Source organism: Drosophila rhopaloa, unplaced genomic scaffold (assembly GCF_018152115.1).
Source record: "Drosophila rhopaloa isolate 14029-0021.01 unplaced genomic scaffold, ASM1815211v1 contig_3, whole genome shotgun sequence".
NCBI classification, from domain to species: Eukaryota; Metazoa; Arthropoda; class Insecta; order Diptera; family Drosophilidae; genus Drosophila; species Drosophila rhopaloa.
The window spans coordinates 3,558,877-3,577,671 of record NW_025335123.1 but is presented as its reverse complement, the minus strand read 5'-3'; the positions used below and the strand labels follow the sequence as shown (position 1 = coordinate 3,577,671).

The following is an 18,795-nucleotide window of genomic DNA, read 5'->3' as shown; positions in this document are numbered from 1 at the left end:
TTTCGGGTAGCTAAAACCGTTTTATAAAATATGCTATGATATTTTAGGGAGCTTGATCTTTATCTTTTATGTCTGCCTAAAAATTAACAATTTAGATAGAAAACTTTGCTATGATATTTTTAGATAAATAAGAAATCAACTAAAGATTTGATTTTACTGTTTTCTGACTACTCAAATATTAAAAAATGAATAGTTTAAAAAATAAATTAAAGTGCAGAAAAAAATTGTTTACCTAAAGAGTCTTCCAAAAACGTTGATTTGCCTAGAATCAAAAAAATTAAATGCGAAAATTGATTCCATGGTGTTTCCAAGGTTCATCATCTATTTTGGTGTTATATCTCTTATTTAATTTCGAATAAATTACAATTTCATAAGCATTTGCTTTGGGATCGATTGTGGGCATCGCTAACAGTTGGCAAACATCGTCATCATCATTTTTGACGGAGGGTGACACACTCATCTGCCACATAAACCCCCAAATAACATCCGCCCGCTGAAAAGTATGCTACACACTCTTGCCCACACTCACAAAAATAAAGGGAAGCAACTTCAAAGCCAGCCCTTGGCAATTTTCAATTAAAAACGCCTACAACGCGACTGCTTTCGCATGTTTCCTGCCGCTGCCATAGAAATGTTGTGTTTTTGTTTCGCTTTGTTTGCCCTGCAAACCCAGCCTGCGGGAAAATTCCGCTCCTGTGCGACTCACTCCACTGCTAACTTTCCGGATAGGCCTTCGTGGCGCAGCTTTAATGTTGGGCTTGGAGCCATTCTAGAAAAATATCACGACATGGAATTGCACTCGCACTGATGGAGATTACTGAAATATGGCCCGAGGCAATGTGTCAAGTGTCGGAGATTCGTCTGCCAGCCCTGGTTTTCCATCAGCGGAGCACTCCCGTCTCCAAACTTGGTCAAGTGTGGGCCTCTGTGTGTCCCAGCAGCTGCTCAGCAAGTTTTTCCTTCACTTGGCCTTCTTTTTGTTCTACATAAGCCTACATATTAAACTACAAGTTGTACAAAAGGTTTAACAGGGACCCCTGAAAAATATAATATAGATGTAATCTATAAAGCACTGACAAGTGTTGTAGTATACTTGAAAGAAAACCCCTCCATGTGAAGAAAATTAATTGGTTAATAGAGAAATACGAATTTTCAATGCATAATTGTAAACTCAGAGATAGCGTTCTTGGTTGATTCTGCTGATTACGATGCATACATATGTTTAATATGCCATTTTTCTTTCAGTATTTTTGAAAGCTTTTGAATATCGTTTGAGTCAGTCAAATTCTTCAGATACGAAATGAATTACCCAAGATATGGAAGTTTATTATTTTTAGTTATTTGTTAAATTAAGCTGCTTTTGGCAGACTTCTTTCTAAAAGTATTTAGAGATAGAAAATATTTCAATAACTACTTTCTGAAATACGGTAATAGCAGCACCGAAAAGCGAATAAAAATAAATGGTTTGGTAAAGCTATTTTCTTTTTTGGTACCTTTTTATCTATAGCTCCTATACCTGGCCAAACCTCTAACTATTACAACTTTAAGCATTGAAAATGTCTGTGATGTACTTGATTTATCTATTGGATGCACTATTGCAGGCGAATCTATACTAATTTGTCTCACTCTTCTCCCTTTGCAGTCGCGCACATCCTTGGTGTCGAGCTCGGAGGGTGGCATCCTGGCCGAGGGCGAGACGTCCAGCGAGGACGACGAGGAGGAGCCCGTGGAGGCGGAGGACGAGGACGAGGACGACGGCGAGGAGAGCAGCCGGGACTCCAGCGACAACTCGCCGCCCTGCGATCTGGGACTCATGGAGCGCCTGCTGCTGACCCATCCGATGTGGTTCCTGCCGGGGATCCAGCGCTCCGGGGCCGTTCATCTGCTCCAGGGCAAGGAGGAGGGGGTGAGTGCTCCTGCCGATAATTATAATTATTAATTTATTGATTTAGCTTAATAAGGCAATTTGGTGAAATGCAAAAAGGGGCGATGCGGGGCGGAGCTGTTTGACAAACACATGTGACCACACAAATTTGCACAACAATGAAAGCGGCAAAGCAAAAAAAACACAAGGACAGGAGGATTCATTCATTTGCAGCAAAATTTACATATACAAATTGCAATCAATTAACGAGCAGCGGGTCCTGCGATGTCCTGTGATGTCCTGCGTAGCCAGCATAAACACAAACACACACGGGTAGCAAGTGGGTGGGGAAGATTCATTAAAATTACGACAGGACAACAATGCCAAGCCCTTTTAATTGTAAATGTATAAAGATAAACAAAGAAATGTAGCCAGGACCCTAGAACCAGGACGAGAACGAGGACTAGAATCAGAACTCTGCTGCGTTTGCAAATTCATTGAAATTTATCTGACTCGAGCAGCAAATGGTAGACAATGGGTATGAAGAATGGGATTGGCAGAGCCATGTAGTATGAGAAACGAGCACCCATTCACAAAAGGCGACAAAAACAAAAGCCAAACCAGCAATGGTCAGCAGGCAGGGATTGATAAAAAGAAAGGAGCAGGAGCTGGACTATAGATGGCCCAGGACCTCGAGTCTACACTGAGGGAAAAATACCATGTAAAAGCAGGATTATTTCTTGCGACTTAGGGCCGATTTCTCACTATCATGTTAGGGTTCTAGCTTGTAATCCGTGAGAGAAAGATGTCATGAAGGTAAATTGTTTGGAAAGAGTACTTCGTTTTCTTAATGCTATGTCAATTTTTCGAACGACATATCTTTCGGACTGTCGAAACCTAAAAAAAACGAAAGTATTCGAATATTTCTTTAAATAATTCGTACATAATATTTCAAATGTAAATGTTGCCAACACAGTAACCTTACATCACATTAAAGAAATGGCCCTCGGACTTAGATTGTCTTCTAATTAAATAGAATTTCATTTAAAAACCCTAAACACTTTTCTTAGTGTAGAAAGTGTGGGCTGAATATTTTGCGATTCAAAGCTCCTTTGCATAGACAATTGAAATTACGAGAACCCGGGTGAAACAGGCAGATAGAATAGAACAGGTAATGGCTGCGGAAAAAAGAGAACTCGGATTGGAGAATGGAATGTCCAACAAATTGTACAGATTCAATAAGGTGCCTTCTCCCCAACTCAACTTGAACTTGGAGACTGAAGCAGCAATTATCACGTGTTCGCCGATTGGCAGGAAACTCATTAAAGTAGCAAAATGTTTACCCCCCTTTTTCAGTTCTAATCATTTAATCAGTATTTTTTGAGCCAATGTTTACTAACAAAAATTTTTTTCAATTAGCAACTTTGTTTATGTGAACTTTCTTGCAATTTTCAACTTGCTATTCAACTCGAAGAACGAGGATAATAAATCGAGAAACCGAGAAATTAACATGTTGCTTTTTTTTAACATTTGAAAAGTGTTAACAATTCAAAAAATTTGAACATTTTAAAACTATGTGCCCAATGTTCTTTGTTTTGTGAATATCCACTATGGTAGGGACAACTCCGACCTGCACATGAAAATCGGAAACGGCACGTGCACTCTTTATTTGAATGGATATCTTTTCTCTGGTTCCCTCGTTTTTTGCTGCCAGCTTAGCAATTTTCAATCGTCGAACGCGCCGTAACAATAGCTCATTGATTGCAACGTCGGCCCGTTTGCCTCTTGCAAGCCCACTTCAATTCTCACTCCTGCCCACCCACACTGAGGAAAAAATCTAGTATTTTTTATACTTTAATTTATAATATTAAGGGTACTTAAACCATTTGAATTATGGAACCTGTAAGATTTTTCTTTGTAAGGCTCACAACTTATTGCAAACCTATTAATATGGGTTGGTGGTTTCTTTCAGTAGATTTTTGATGGTTATTATTATGGTTATTATTGTATATTATTTATTTGCTTAACGTTACAACCAAATGGTTTACGAAGAAAAATGTATTTTAATTTAAAATAAAAAGGTTTCTCCAGTGCAATACAGTTTGTGGGGATGTGAAAAGTTTTTCGCCAACTTTTGCATTTTGCTGCTTGCCTTTTCAGTGCGTCGTCGTGTCTCGGAAATTGTCTGCAGTTCCACCTGCCACGACTGCCGTCTCTTTTTTGCCCCATTGGCTGCTCCTTTTTCCATCCATTGCTAATTGCATGCGTCAACGGGAGCAGCGGCATCGGCATCGGCATCTGTATCGCTGCTGCCTCAATTATACTGGCGAACGCTTCGGAAAAGTCCTTAAATCCCATTAGGATGCAGGATGCAGGACGCACTCCTCCCTCGCCATTGTTTATGCGTTTAATAAAAAGCCATTTAATTGAAATTGAAGTAGTCCCCCGCCTCCGACCATCATCATCATCTGGCCTGCAATCGGAGTACAGTATTCGCTCGCTTCATGTGTAGTTTGTAATTAAAAATCAATCAATATGTTCGAACTGGACACACGGTGCATTGTGGCGTCATATGGGTCTGAAACGAGTGCGATCCATTTGCCTGCCTGGTATTTTAATTACTTGTTGTTTGGCCTCCCATTCGAGCACCGTATCGAACCGAAGTTTAACAGATTTTTTCCAGCTTTGTTTGCACATCTCTCCTGATTTTTTCCCGGATACCTTTTACATCCGACTGCCCCGCCATCAATCATAAATATTCGTGGAGTTGGGTCGTGGTCACATGTGCGTATGTCTCGTATTTCCATTCCCCCCAGTTCATATTTTTTTTCCCCCTTCGGCCACGGGATTTGTTATGCCGACCACAGAATGTAATTAGCAGCAAATGTCGATGCTTTATGGACCAAACGATGACCATGGATTGGAGGAGGGAGTGGGAGTGGGAGTGGGAGGGGGTGATTGGTCAACAGCTGGGGCAACCATTTAATGTCTGGGTAATCGGCTGCAGAGGGAGTTCGATTGGGTGATTGCGAATTGGGGGATTGGTTGCGACATCATTAGCGCTCGTCACCTGTACAGTGAGCAATGGATATTTGATGACCCTCTGCTGCTGGGTTTGCCCAACAAGATAACAAGTCGGAGGTCCTCTTCGGTTAGTCATTTGATTAAATTCAGCTTTCAGCTACTAAGAAAGCTAAACTCTAAAGCCTCCTCCACGAATACCTGAAAGTCAATTTATTGTACATGATTAACTAGTATAATTAACAAACATGTACATCTGGGAAAAACAAACTTGCGCGTTTAATATGAAAAGCCACATAAGTTTTAAGCTTTATTGCCCACTTTGATTTGGGAAAAGTTGATACTTAAATTGCTTAAGCTTTTACAAGAGGATGTGCATAAGTAAAAAATGCACCAAAAATAAAATCAAGAAAAAGGCACACCCATTTAAATATTTTAATAAAATTACAATCAAATCCATTTTTAAATGTAGTGAGTATGTTAACTTTATGGTTATAAATAACCAAATTAAATTATGAACTTATTTGTTTTATATACTTGAATATTTATTTTTCTACAAGTGTTTTGCATTATCTTTAGTAAAATATTTTTTTAATTATTGATATATTTCCTATTGATATTTTTCATTTTTATATTATTCCCGTTAATTCTTCTTCATTTTTTGAATATTTTTTAAGCCCCCATGCAGTTTTTTCCTGCCAAAGTTAAGTGCGTTTTAAATGGACAATCCATTTGGCGCCAAACTAAGCTTCCTCTTTTGACATTTTGACAACTTGAATCTTAATTCGCATAATCTTACCGCCCCAAAAAAGTGTGCAATACATTTGAAATTCCCTCTGCATTCATGGCACTCGATTCATTCATTTCGCATTTTTATTTCTGTTATTTTTGCATTCCACCGATATGAGTTTGATTTGGGCACAACGCACACATCCTTTGATCCCCGCAACGAATCCTGCATTTGTTTTGCCATGCTCTTGAACTATTTTTTGGCTGCTTTATTGACGCCTTGCTTTTGATTTATGAATCCATGGCAGAGTGGGTGAAATGAACATGTTAGGCTGCAGCTAAGGTCGAGCTGCAGTGCCACGCCCACTCGCTTTTCCGCCCATCCACATTGACATCCTTAAATGGCCAAATGGTGGGCGATGAGAACAGAAAATGGCAACTGGCAAATGCGGAACACAGTGAAATTGAATTTTTTCGGCTTCAGCCTTTGTTTGGCATGTGCTGTTTATTTTTTTGGTCTCAGCTTACATGGCAAAAAGTCAGACAATGTTAAAAAAAAGTGAAATAAAAAAAATACATACATACATTCAGACAGTAGCCACATAGGCGCAGACAGTTTTTATTTATCACCCAAGCTCACCATCGACATGTGGAATGGGCAGGTGGGGCAGGATCAGGAGCAGGATCTGGAGCAGGAGTCGCACTGGGTGGCAAATGGCCATCAACAACAGGCACAGAGTCAGTCAGTTAGCCAGCTGATGAGACGATAAGGGAAAGCAGACAGCCGCAGGATGGGAGGATGTCAGCCAGGACATGAGTCCAGCGTCCCATGTCCAGTGTCCACTGTCCAGTGTCCAGTTCAATTCGTCCCCCATCGATGCGAGTGTGTCCGAAATTATATTAGCAACCACATGGCAAGCCAAAAGGGAGACACAGCATCCACTCGATATGAAGGAAGGGGCTGAGGATCCACAGAATGTCGTATTTATTGACGTGTTTATACGGCACTTGTCGGACTTAAAGCCACTTTGAATGCAAACTATGCATGGGGTTTAACCGTACATCAATCTTTTTCAAACAATTTGCACTAGTTTACATACTCGGAAATTATCATTTTTTAATAGCAATATGCTAATGCTTAGATTATGATTGTCAAAGATGCGGAGAAAAAAAACTTTCAAAACAGAAATATATTTGTAGTTTAACTTTCGGTCTAAGACTAAGAAAGTGAATTCGACTTATTTACTTTTTTTGTATTTGTTTAATTTTATAAAAATAATAATAAACTAAAATGACTATCTAAATATAATATAATAATAACATATTTACCTCTTGCTATTCAAATTTATTTTTTGAAAAAGTTAAGAAACCAACAAAAAGTTGTTTTTGGCATTTACCCAAATATGATATTTTCATTGGAATAATTAAAACCCTCTAAAAAGTGAAAGCTAAAATACCATGCCTCCTCCATATTTGTGCCCATATTGTGTCGCACACATGGCGCATTCGCTCTTTGGGGAGTACAAAAGGGTGACCAGCATCCATCAGGAAAAGCCACAGGATCAACATCCCGGCTGCAAGAGTGTCTGACTGCATTTCGGCAACACATTTGGCTAATGAATTATTAACAAAAATTATAATTGAAAGCCGTTTGGCAAATGAGTTTAATGCACTTTGTCCAGCTGGCGGCGATGCGATGAGGTTTGGTATGAGAACATAGATGGGGAAAATGCGGAAAAGCGACGGAGGTCTTGTCCGGCCAATGATGAGGAGACTGAGACTCATGAGTCGAGCGGAAATAAAGGGAAATCAGCTTAAGGCGGCAGTGGAAAGCTTGCGGGGGGCTTGCGGAGTACAGTGGATTTTAAGGGAAGCCTCGACTCTTGAACTGCAAAACGGAATCCGCTTAGAGAGGCCATTGGCAGGTGAATAGAGGTTGGAGAATGGAGAGCTTGGAGGTTGGAGAGCTTGGAGGTTGAGGGAAAAACGAAGAGGAAAACGCATAAATAAGGCGGCACGAAATGCCAACAGAATAGGGTGGGTGGGCATAAGCTGAATGGTCTAGGGTGGTTCCACAAAAGGCAGAAAGGCCAGAAGAACCGTGGGCTCCAAGTCGATTGGACTTAGTCTTGGGCAGCCAAATTCAATTTTCTATGCAAATAGGACCAGAAAAGTACAACTTTGGTACGACTTTTTCTTTGTTTTCACGTTGGTAAATGAATTTACGTGCATTTGTATTCTATAATTCAATGCACTAGTTGATTGGGGTAAAAAATGTATTTAAACTCTTAGTTTAACCCAACTCAATTTTTGATAAGCTTAAGTGGAAGCGTTTCATATACATTTTTAGTATGATTATCTGTTCTTTTAAAACTAATTTAAACTTAGCAAGCAAAATAAAATGACTGTATTTCTTTCGATTTCTTTCTTTTAGAAGGATATATATTTCATAGGTGGAGCCATTGCATTTATTACAAGTATTATAAATGCATATCATGGCAGCATGAATTCCCAATCGATTTACGTATAGTAAGTACCTAAGACTGACAAACAAAAATCTTAAGTACAATTCTAGAAAAGACAATCGCAGCAGCAAAATGAATATCAACGAGATGCAAATGCGAAATGTGGTGAAAGAGCCAACGATAGCTACATTTTCCCTCTTTCTATCACTCATCCCGTGGCGTTGCTATGGTTTCACTTTACATTTCCATGCCAGCTCTCAAAGCGCTCTCGCATTACCAATTTCAATAAAATATGAGATTTTTATTATGTGACCCTGGTCCCTAAACCACCATTCCTGCCCCCGTCTAATGAGCAGCGAATGGCAGGATAATGGCGGGTCCAGCTTTGGTGTCCTGTCCTGTCCTGCCTTGGCATAATTTGGTTATTTTATGCAAGTTTTTTTTATGCCCCCGCCGGCTGTTCTGTTTGCTCGAACCACAGAAACCGCCGACACTCATTAGACGGCTCCCCCGGGGCTTCCTCGGGGGCGGAGGGGGGGGGGGTCTGGTAGATTAGGGGGTGTGGCAGGTTATGGGGTGTCCAAGGGAAAGTCAAAGGGGATGGGTGTCATTATACCATTCCGTATTCAATTTCACTGGCCTCGCTTTTCCGGCTTAGAATTTGCATGCGACCCTGAAAAGTAGGCAACCTTATTTTAAATTCAGGGTATATCAAGTATACGCCGAGTATACGTTAATACCATTTACACACTTTAGATAATTTGACTTATCATCCCATAATTGTTTGGTAACAAATACATTAAAGCCTAATAAACTTTACACACAAAATTTGTACACACAGAAATATGGAATTTTTCAATTGTGAGCTTTCTCGGGCCAATTCGTATTTTATTATTGTTGCCCAGTGTATAAATTGGAAAATAAAGATATATATACATATAATAACAAGTTAAAATCCTTTGGTGTCCGCTTGTTGTGCGCTTTTGTAAAATATAATTACAATTATAGAAAGTAAAGATGAAATGAATTAATCAATTAAAATGGAATACAGTATTTCAAAAGGAAATCTTAATTTAATACATTTTTCATCTTCATGCAAATTAATGTATTGTATGAAACAATTATAACGGAAATATGATAATAATCCCAGTCAAGAACCGCATTGAAATTCATTAAAATTAATTATGTTCGTATAAAAAGTGTAAAGCTCATCCAAGAAGATATTTTATGTAGCTGCCAATAGCAACGTCATTCAGCGACTGCCCGAAGCTTTCCACTTTAATTGAATGCATTGCAGCGCTCATCCGGGACCTTTGAGGCAGCCTAATCTGCCACTCAAGCACCACATCTAATCCGGCCAATGCACATTGCATTCCGGGGCTCTTACACTCAGTACTTTCCCACTCCGCCGAGGTCCTTGGATGAGCTCGTTGGCCATCTGGCAACCCAAACACAACAGCGCACCAAGGATCTCCACGTCCAGATCCCCGGGAGCTGCACTCCATTCCACTCGGCTGCAGATGGCTTCGTTTCCATTCCATTTCGTTGTCCATGACCATTAAGCAGTCAAGATTTGTTGTCAAGCATTTTGATGGCGTCATGATTGATAGACAGTTCGGGGGGATGGGGATGGTTATATGCGGTTGGGAATGGGAATGGGAATGGGGATGGATTGCAATGTAGTTGCTGCTGGGCATAACATTTGTGGCATGATTTGGTGATTATAGACTAGACTTGGCGCTTGAACGAGTCCAACGAGCGACGACGAGTCTATTTGCGGCCCAAAACTTGATTACGTCAAAAAACCAGACATCCTGCCAAGGCACTGAGCAAATCTTCCTGAAAAAGGACAACATTTTGTTTATTTTCCACTAGCTGTTCGGGTTTTTTTTTTAAATTCCCATAATTAAGACATGATAAATTTCAGAATTTAAATATTTTGTATTGTATGATGTATATATGTATTTTGTATATCAATGTTCACTTTAAGAACTTTATTTCCTTTTATTAACCAATCTACAAAATCGTAAAACCAAAAGTTCAATTTAACAATTTATTGCTCAAGTTTGTTACTTATTCAATTAAAACCTTATTTAATACTCCGATAAGTTTACTTAGCAATTTGTTTTTTTTTTATTCATAGAAAATAAAAAATAAATTTTTACGGAATTTAAACCTCAATTATGCTTTAAGTAAAACTAACCGCTGTGAAATATTTGATTATTGAATGCATAGGACACATTCTTAATTGATGGTTAAAATGGAGTAATAATTTGGAAGTGTGGAACGGATATTGCTCTTGGTTTTTTCACCGTGTTGTGGCACTTGGCACCGGCTGCACTTTCGATTCGATGGCCAAAACCACAAACAGAAAGGGGGCGAGATCGAGGGGAAAATGGGGCGGGGGCAGACAGGCAGCAGCTGCGACACGTTGCGCATTGTGATGGGGCCAAAAAAGGGGTGACTTGGCCAAGGATGAAGATGGTGATTGAGCTGAAATCAGAGGCGGAAGGTGGAAGGTGGAGGCGGAGGACACTGCGGACATTTCGAGAAATGCAGCCCCGAAGGCACGCGGCGAGAAATGGAAACCGGAAATGTTGTTACCTTCCCCCGGAAGAGAAGGGGGAGGGGAATGGGGGAGGGGCATTGGGCATCCCGGAAATGGGTGCAAATGCGACGAATCGTTATTTTCGAGAGAGTGTAGTGTGTGCTGTGTGTCTGATTTGCAACGCCGCAGGGAATCGAGTGAAACGGCGAGGAATGGGTCAAGAGATTGTACGCTGGTGGAGGTCAAAGTTGACTAAAAACGACGGCAGGAGGTGCGAACAGTCGGTGCCATGTGCTGCCCAGTGCACAATAATTTACATGCAATTAAATGCAAAATAAATGCAAAGAGATAAATGATTACCAATGGAATGGGATGGAAGCAGCCAGCGTTTGGGAATGGATATCCAAAGGGGAATAGAAAGTGAAATCGGTGAGAAACAATTATTGAGGTGGTTGAGGATTGGAATTATTATACACATATTGAAAATATCGAAATATATGTTGTAATGCATGTCATTGCATACTTTGGAAACGATCTTACATAAAATCTGAATACAAATGAAACAAATTAAAAAGTAGTTTTTACATTAATTAGAACGCTGTCCAAATAATCAGTTTAAAAATTTGTTTATTAGGATCTAAGCTAAAATAAAGCTAAACTTTAACTTATAAAATCAATTAAAAATGTTGAAAGGCAATTATTTAGTAATATTTGTATGTAATGTTATTTTTATACAGTTTTTTAACCAATTTAGTTAAATCTTTTTAATAGGTTTATAAAGCAGTTCGAGAACGTTTTCCCTTTAACAAAAAATTAATATCCGCCCTTTACCCTTTCCGCAGCCTTTAAGGGGCAATAAAATCGTTTAAATTTACGACATTTTCTGACCCAACCCCAAGGATACACACATATATTCCTCTGTAATTGAAAATGGAATGGCCACAAACACGGAAATTAAACCGTTAACTGTCTTTTGCGGTTTGCTAGCAGAACAAATCGAAAACCAAACCGCATTCATCAGTCTGTTGGCGAGTGGAAAAGTGCAAGTGAAATGCAATTGGGAAAAGGAGGACCCTTGTGCGGTGTATCTATCGTGTCCACGCCAAAAACACTCCCTTCTTGTATCCTTTATTCTACTACACTTAGAGAACAATCCTTAAGTTTGCTTAACGTCTTGTTTCAAGACCATTTGTGTTTTTACTTTGAAATCATAATAGTGAAATAGCATTAGTGTGTGGTTGAAAACAGTTAATATGTAGTTTAAAGTTTCTATGGTTTTTCCTGAAGCAAACTTTCGCAGCTGTAGATTTCGCACACTTTTCTTCCAGTTTTTGAGTCAATGAACTGGAGTGTGCATTTCTAGGCCTTCCTTGTTTCGCCAGACGATGGCTAAAAGCCTGCAAAAAGCCATGGCCAGCTTCGGAAATGTAAATGGGAATGCAAGTGCATCAGGAAATGGAAATGGCTGACGAAGAGCCATTGTGACAGGTGCACAACACAGTTGAGCGAGTACACACATCTACTTACGGGCACATCCACCTGTCTGGGTTTTTGGCCTTAAGCTAAGGCGTTTCTTTAAAATCAACTATATGAAATATTGCTAGAACCTCAGACATATGCATTATACATAAGATACTATTTAATATTATGCATAACCATAAATAACTTATCTGTCGTCAATTGCAAATGCCGTTACGCCCTTTTATTGTTCGCCACCCAAATGAAATTTGTCAATTCAAACCAATAAAATGCAGGCACTGAGACACACACATGCGAGTACAGTGCGGAGCAAAACTATAAGCTGGCAAGAAACTAAATTAGAACTTAGAGTTGATTCGCTTTTCTGGAAATATGTGAATTATTTAAGAATTGTAGAAAAATAAAATATAAAGTTTATAGTTTTTTGTAATAAAAAAATGTTAATAATTAACTTCCCGAATTAAACAGTTTCAGTTTACAACATTTAAAAAAAAAAAAAAAGGATATGGATTTTGTTGTGCACTTAATTGTGAATATAATAGTTATATTTGGGAATTTGTAAATATTTGTTTACAACTTGTATTTATAATGCGTTTACAAAGCTTTTTAAACTTCTGAAACGCAATGTATTCATATTGTATGGTACGTCCTCTATCTTTTAGCCAGCATCTTTGGCAACCGTTGTGCATTATATTTTCCTTGCATTGGCTTTCCTTTGCCTTTTCCTCTCGCCTTCTTATTAAGTTTTCCTTTTGTCCACTTTTGGTTGGCTTTCAGCCTGTTAAGGAACTTTTACGCTCGTTTTTGTCTGACCAACTCGATTTCAGCCCGTCTGTGTTTTCAATAAATTGCATTTCCTTGATGGTCAAGCCACGCCCCCTTTTTGTGATCCCCTTATTAAATCAGTATACACTGCATGATACTCGCCCTATACCTTCTTATTTTGGTAATGAAATCAAACGCAGATGTAGTAGCTGAAAAGTATGCTTTAAAAATCGTTGCAGCTAAAGCGAATAAACATCCTCGCCCCGTGAAAAAAAACCACCCGATTCATGGGTTTTCATCATCATCTTTCAACTGCTTATTGAAAAATTGTGCGCAACTCGCACAGAAATCATAAACAACGCCACAGGGTGCACAATTTCTCCCTTTTCCCTTTTGCAGTTGGCATTTATTGAAATCTGAAGAAGAAAAATTATATATCTATATAGTCAAAAGTATGAGTGCGGGTGTGTGTGTATATAATTGCATGCTTTTAGGGTTGCTGCGATTAAATTGAAAAGCAAATACAACAATGCCAGCGGAGAAGACACACGGGGAGAATCTGTGAATCGGAGAAAGCGAAAACCCGGAGACTAAGGCAAAACACTTAAGAACTTCTCCCCGAAATCGTTGTCGCTTTAATTCCCCTTGAATGGCCTCTGGTGGGCAGTGGGGAGGGGACGGGGCGAGCGGCTTGGAACTTTACAGAATTGATTTGAGAAAGATTATGAATGGAAATTATAATGAAATTGAGCATGAAAGAATTCACTCCACTGTATACTGTTATTTTTGAGCGTCCTTTAAAGCATTATTAAGCATATCTAAAGGTACAAAATAATTGGCGCCCTTAAGACCCTTTTACAATTTATTTAAAGCTTATATCAGTAGAATTTTTCAAAAAATATATAGAATGGTGTTAGGTTATATATAATAGTATATCCCTTATCCCATAGATTTTCAGAGAATTAAAACTAACCCATTTTTTTCAAAAATTTGTGTAAAATCGTATGACTTTTATCAGATAAAACTTGTTTATATTTAACTAAATATTAAAAAATCATTATTTAAAAAAGGGACTAATTAATATTGATTGAATAACTTAATTATTCTATTGTTTAAGCTTACCTGATAATTAATAATAATTAATTAAACTTTATTAAGGTAATTTATGATTATTTATGTTAACAAAATGTTAGTAACATTTCTTACCGAATTCTTGTAGAATTCTTATTTTTCTGAAGGACCTTTCTTGCGGCTCTGTGCGTGACTTTAAGTAAAGCGCTCATTATGAAAGTTTTCACAGGCGATTAACAAACCAGAGTTTTGGCCATGGTCTTGGCCACACTTGACCAGGTTTTGCCCGCTGAAGAGGCATTCCCCCCTCCCCCATTTTATATACCATCGCCGCGATTTGTCGCAGCGTCTGCAAAGTTTTTGCCGGGAACAAGAACTGGGAGGGGATGGCAAAAGAAAAATAAGAGCCAGAGGAAAGGCATTGTTGCAAGCCTCGAAGGAAAACAGAGGAGAGTAGGGACGATTTATCATCCATAAGTGGGAATTCATGGGCGTATTGTGAACGCAACATTTAACGCGCAGTCAGAGGAAAAAGACTCACTTAAGGACCTGAACCAGCTCCAAGCTATGCAAAGATAAAGCATAATATTTTTGATATATATCCCGGGATGGCGGTAAAATCTTAAGGTTGATGTATATGGCTTTTAGTTATGGATGGCCAAACGTTCCTCTTTGTTTTTTTAATTTTATTCGTGAGATGACCTATGGAAAGATAAAATAGTATATTTTATAAGTGTATCCCAGGGAGGATATTAAAAGGGTCATGCTTTTTAGTTATTAATGACCAAATGTTATACTTTGTTTTTAAACTTGATCCGTGGGAAGAGAAGAATACCTCTGATTTCTTATACTTGATTTCTTTATGCCGTTTGGGACAAACTTGTAAAAGATACTAAAATAAATGATATCCTAATGAACAGACAGACATCTTACTGAAATGAATAAAGAGCAAAGAGCTCTACTTTTTCTGTCTACATCGTAAGGATATTACAAATACTTACTCTTTGTTTTTTCTTCACTTTCAGACCTTCATTGTACGTGGTTCCAGCCAGCCCAACACGATGGCAGTTTCGGTGAGACTTCCCCAGGACACGGGTCCCTACATCGAGCACTATCTCATTCAGTCGCACGACAATGTCCTGAGTTTGGAGAGCTCGCGGTTTACGTTCGGCTCGATTCCCTCGCTGATTGCCCACTATGCCCAATGTTGCGATGAGTTGCCGGTGCAGCTGATGTTGCCACGTGTCCTGCGGGAGGCGAACAACCGGAAGAAGCTGAGCTCCTTGGCCCTGCTTGGCCAGGAGTTCTGGAGCTATGCCAGCAGTCCGGCCCTCTTGGGTCCTCCCACGCCGACGGTTGCTCCTTCGAAGGACCAACACCTGCTGGATGCCAAATCGCCACTATCGCTGACCGAAACCAGTGGCCTGGGCACGGCCACGTTTTTCAGCGATGCTCTGACCAAGCCACCGCCCACTGGGGCCCCGCCCCTTCCGGGAGGCGGCGGCAGTAGTCTATTCAGTCCCACCGGAAGTGGCCAATTGCTGGGCTTCTTCAGCCAGGCGGGTACTCCCTCGGACACCACAAACTCGAGCCTGAGCTCCTTCACCACCAGTGGCGGTCAGCACTTGCAGCTGCTGAGTCCCAATTCGGTAGATTCGGTTATTCTCACCATGTCGCCGGTGGACAATCCCGGTCATTACTTGCCGGGCTCTGGGTCCTTAGCTCCCCTGTGTCCCCTGGTGGGTGACCAACAGCTGAGCACCTTTAAGGTGGCCCAAACGGCACCGGAGGTGGATCAAGTGCGTCCACAGCGACCAAAGCCACCGAATACACTGAATCTCAAGCCACCGGCGCCACCATTGCGCTGGTCAAAGCCGCACTCCCCGGATCAGAATGGAGGTGGAAATGGAAATGCAAATGGAAACTTTACGGTTACCACCACGGTAACCTTTTCGATGGAGAACGGTGTGGGCGGCGTCGGCAGTGGAGCGGCGGGAAATGGTAATGGCAATGGGAAATTCGTGGAGGTCACCACACCGGCGGCCAACAATCCCTTCAATGCGCTGCTCAACGGCCAGGCCAACACGTTTCAGACATTCGCCAAGCGACTGTCGCCGGAGGGCGAGTGCAAGGACACGCTGTCCTCGCAGGGATCCTCCTCGAACGACAGTCGCTGGCCGCCGACTGGTCGCAAGTTGCTCACCTCCCCCTGACCCCAGTCACCCCCAGCGTGGGCGGAGGTAGCAGCAGCAGCGGGGGCAAATCCCGCAAGTCCAGGGCGGGCAAGGAGTCGCAGCACTACAAGGAGTCGGACATCCTCGAGAGCCCGCCGCTGCAGTACTGCGCCAGTGCGCTGAGCGACAAGATCAGCGACTACGAGGACGTCTGGTCGCACGATCCCAGCGACCGGGCCAGCCTCCTCACCAGCTTCCGCCCGGCACCGGATGCGGTGGGCGGCGTGATCAACCGACGGCCCGATCTGCTGGCCGAAACACGTAAGTTTCTGCAGACAGTCTAGATAGACAGTATAAATAGGTGGATTGCCACTCCAAGGGGTTTGAAATCACTTAAAAGGGGGCTTTCACTCAAGAAAATTAACTATTGTCCAAGGTACTTAACCCGAAAAGAAACATTTAATTCACATATGTTATTTGCTTTTTTTTGTGATAAACTAACTTTAGGAAATAATAGTAATATAATATAAATTATGATAAAAATTCTAGTAAAAAGTTTCCTTAAACATATTTTTTTATTTGTTGTTGAATTTTAGAACACCAACAAGTTTTGCATTGAACCTTACAATAAATATACCACACCATTGGTCAAGCTTTTGTCAACAATATTCTGTAGAAAGAAAGAACTCTTTGTAACTTTAAATTTTCGTGATCAATGGTGTATTTTGTATCCAAAAAATCAATGAATAACGTGTCATTGTGCTATTTCTTACTTTATATTTTTTTCGACACACTTTTAGCCACCTTTTAAGGTGTGTTCAAACCTCTAGAGTTGTATTAGGCATCCCTATACCTCTTCTATTCCAGTGATCAGTTTTCTAACATTCTTTTTTTCTAATCTCTCCCCCAGCGAGCACTCCCACACCGACGCAGTCGACGCACCTGGCGCCCTGCGAGGAGGAAACCACTGGCACGGCCAATGAAAGCTCGAGCCAGTCCCTGCTGCAGTTCTCCGGCGACGTTCCAGCCCGCTCCCGGGCGGGTCTGCTCCTGCCGAATCTCTCGGGACTGGCGCCACCAGCCGCCATGACCCAATCCCTGTCGGCGGCGGAGGACGATGGTGGCGATACCACGCCCACGGCCGAAGGACAAACGCCCGCAGCCAGTCGCAGCAAGCAGGGCAGCCCCTTCTACGCGGAACCGGCGGATGCACTGCGTCAGGCGGCCACCGCCATCCTGCGGCGCCAGCGTCGCGGCCAGGTGCTGCACGCCGGTCAAAGACACTCGGAGCCGCTCAAAGCGGGCTGCGTGGGATCCGGCAATGGGGCGCTGTTGCAGCCAAGCGAGCTGGAGAAACTGGCCGGCAGCCTGGACGAGCTAAAGCCCAAGCCGAAGGCTTCCCAGCTGCAGCAGCAGCAGTCACAGCCGCAACAGCCCACCAAGCTGGCTGGCAAACGCATCGATCCGTGGCCGCTGGACAGCAGCTGGGAGTTTATGGCCAAGCAGGATACGGGAAGCCATGCTGGCGGGGATTACGATGCGGCGGTGATCGACTGGCAGGAGAAGGAGAACTCGCTGGGCCGGGATAGTCGGGAGGGGCTGGGCAAGAAGCGCACGCTGACCATCCACCAGATCATTGCCAAGCGTTTGCCCGACCTCAATTTGCCGGAGCTCGTGCGCTGCTCAACGCCGCCGCAAGTGGCCGCCCTGCAGCCGCATGTCCTGGGACAGGATAAGGTCGGACTCGGGAGCGAGGGCAGCCAGAACGGCTGCAGGCTCTCCTCCTACGACAACGTCTTCTGCCAGAACTCTTTCGGGGGCATCGATTCGGCCCAGTCCGACGACGGCACCATTTTCTCGGAGCCCTGGGACTCCACATGGGACACCTTCATGCCCAACGATGGTAAGGAGCAGGGGGTTCCGAAATCTCTAACACAAAATGTAGCACAATAATATAACAAAATTTCCTTTCTTTAGATGCCACCATCAACTCGGACACCATCCATCTGTCCAAGTGCCGACCCGCTCTCTCCGAGGACGACACGATCATCGAGGAACTACAAAGCACCAAAGACGGCAGCAACAGCAGCTGCAACCAGGACACACTCAAGGCCAACAGGAATGGTGCTGGACACCACAAGCCCAACAATGCGGGCAATGGCAAGGCCAACAGTCGACCCAAAGTGGCTACCATTCTGCGGAACCCCAGCATGCGGGATCGTGAAGTTCTATGTAAGTAGTGCTTTTTGTGTTCTAAAAAGAGTAACTACATATTTATTTATATTACGAGAGTTCCATTTGACCACTATCAACGGTTATTGGTATATCCTTTCTTTTCTCTGGAAAAATAATCCTTACCAGCTCGATGTTTTATGCAATTATAATATGGAACGACTATATGCTTAGTATTATTTAATAAATGTGTCTAAAAAATTTCCAAAATTAGGTCTGTAAAAAAGTAAAATCCTATGTTATAGTTAAAGTTTTTAGAAATGTTTACAAAATGTCTTTCTTTGATATTCAGAAAGTCTATGCTAACTTACTAGCTATGGATAACCCATAGCAATCATTAAACAGATTGGATCAAATAATAAAGCTGCTAAGCTATATCTGCGATCGATACCATCAAGTAATCTGATTTCGTAGAAAATGATTTTGCTTGAATGAAGCATGGTAATA

At 41.6% G+C, this 18,795-nt stretch overlaps 1 protein-coding gene across 1 annotated transcript in view; it reads left to right on the top strand.

Moving 5' to 3' along the window:
- The window catches only part of LOC108053925 (protein sprint), a 61,101-nt gene that overhangs the window by 34,844 nt on the left and 7,462 nt on the right, over positions 1 to 18,795 (top strand). The window contains 5 exon segments of the mRNA XM_044461370.1: positions 1,643 to 1,906; positions 14,968 to 16,150; positions 16,153 to 16,437; positions 17,027 to 18,019; positions 18,094 to 18,348. Coding sequence (XP_044317305.1) covers positions 1,643 to 1,906; positions 14,968 to 16,150; positions 16,153 to 16,437; positions 17,027 to 18,019; positions 18,094 to 18,348 — 2,980 coding nt within the window.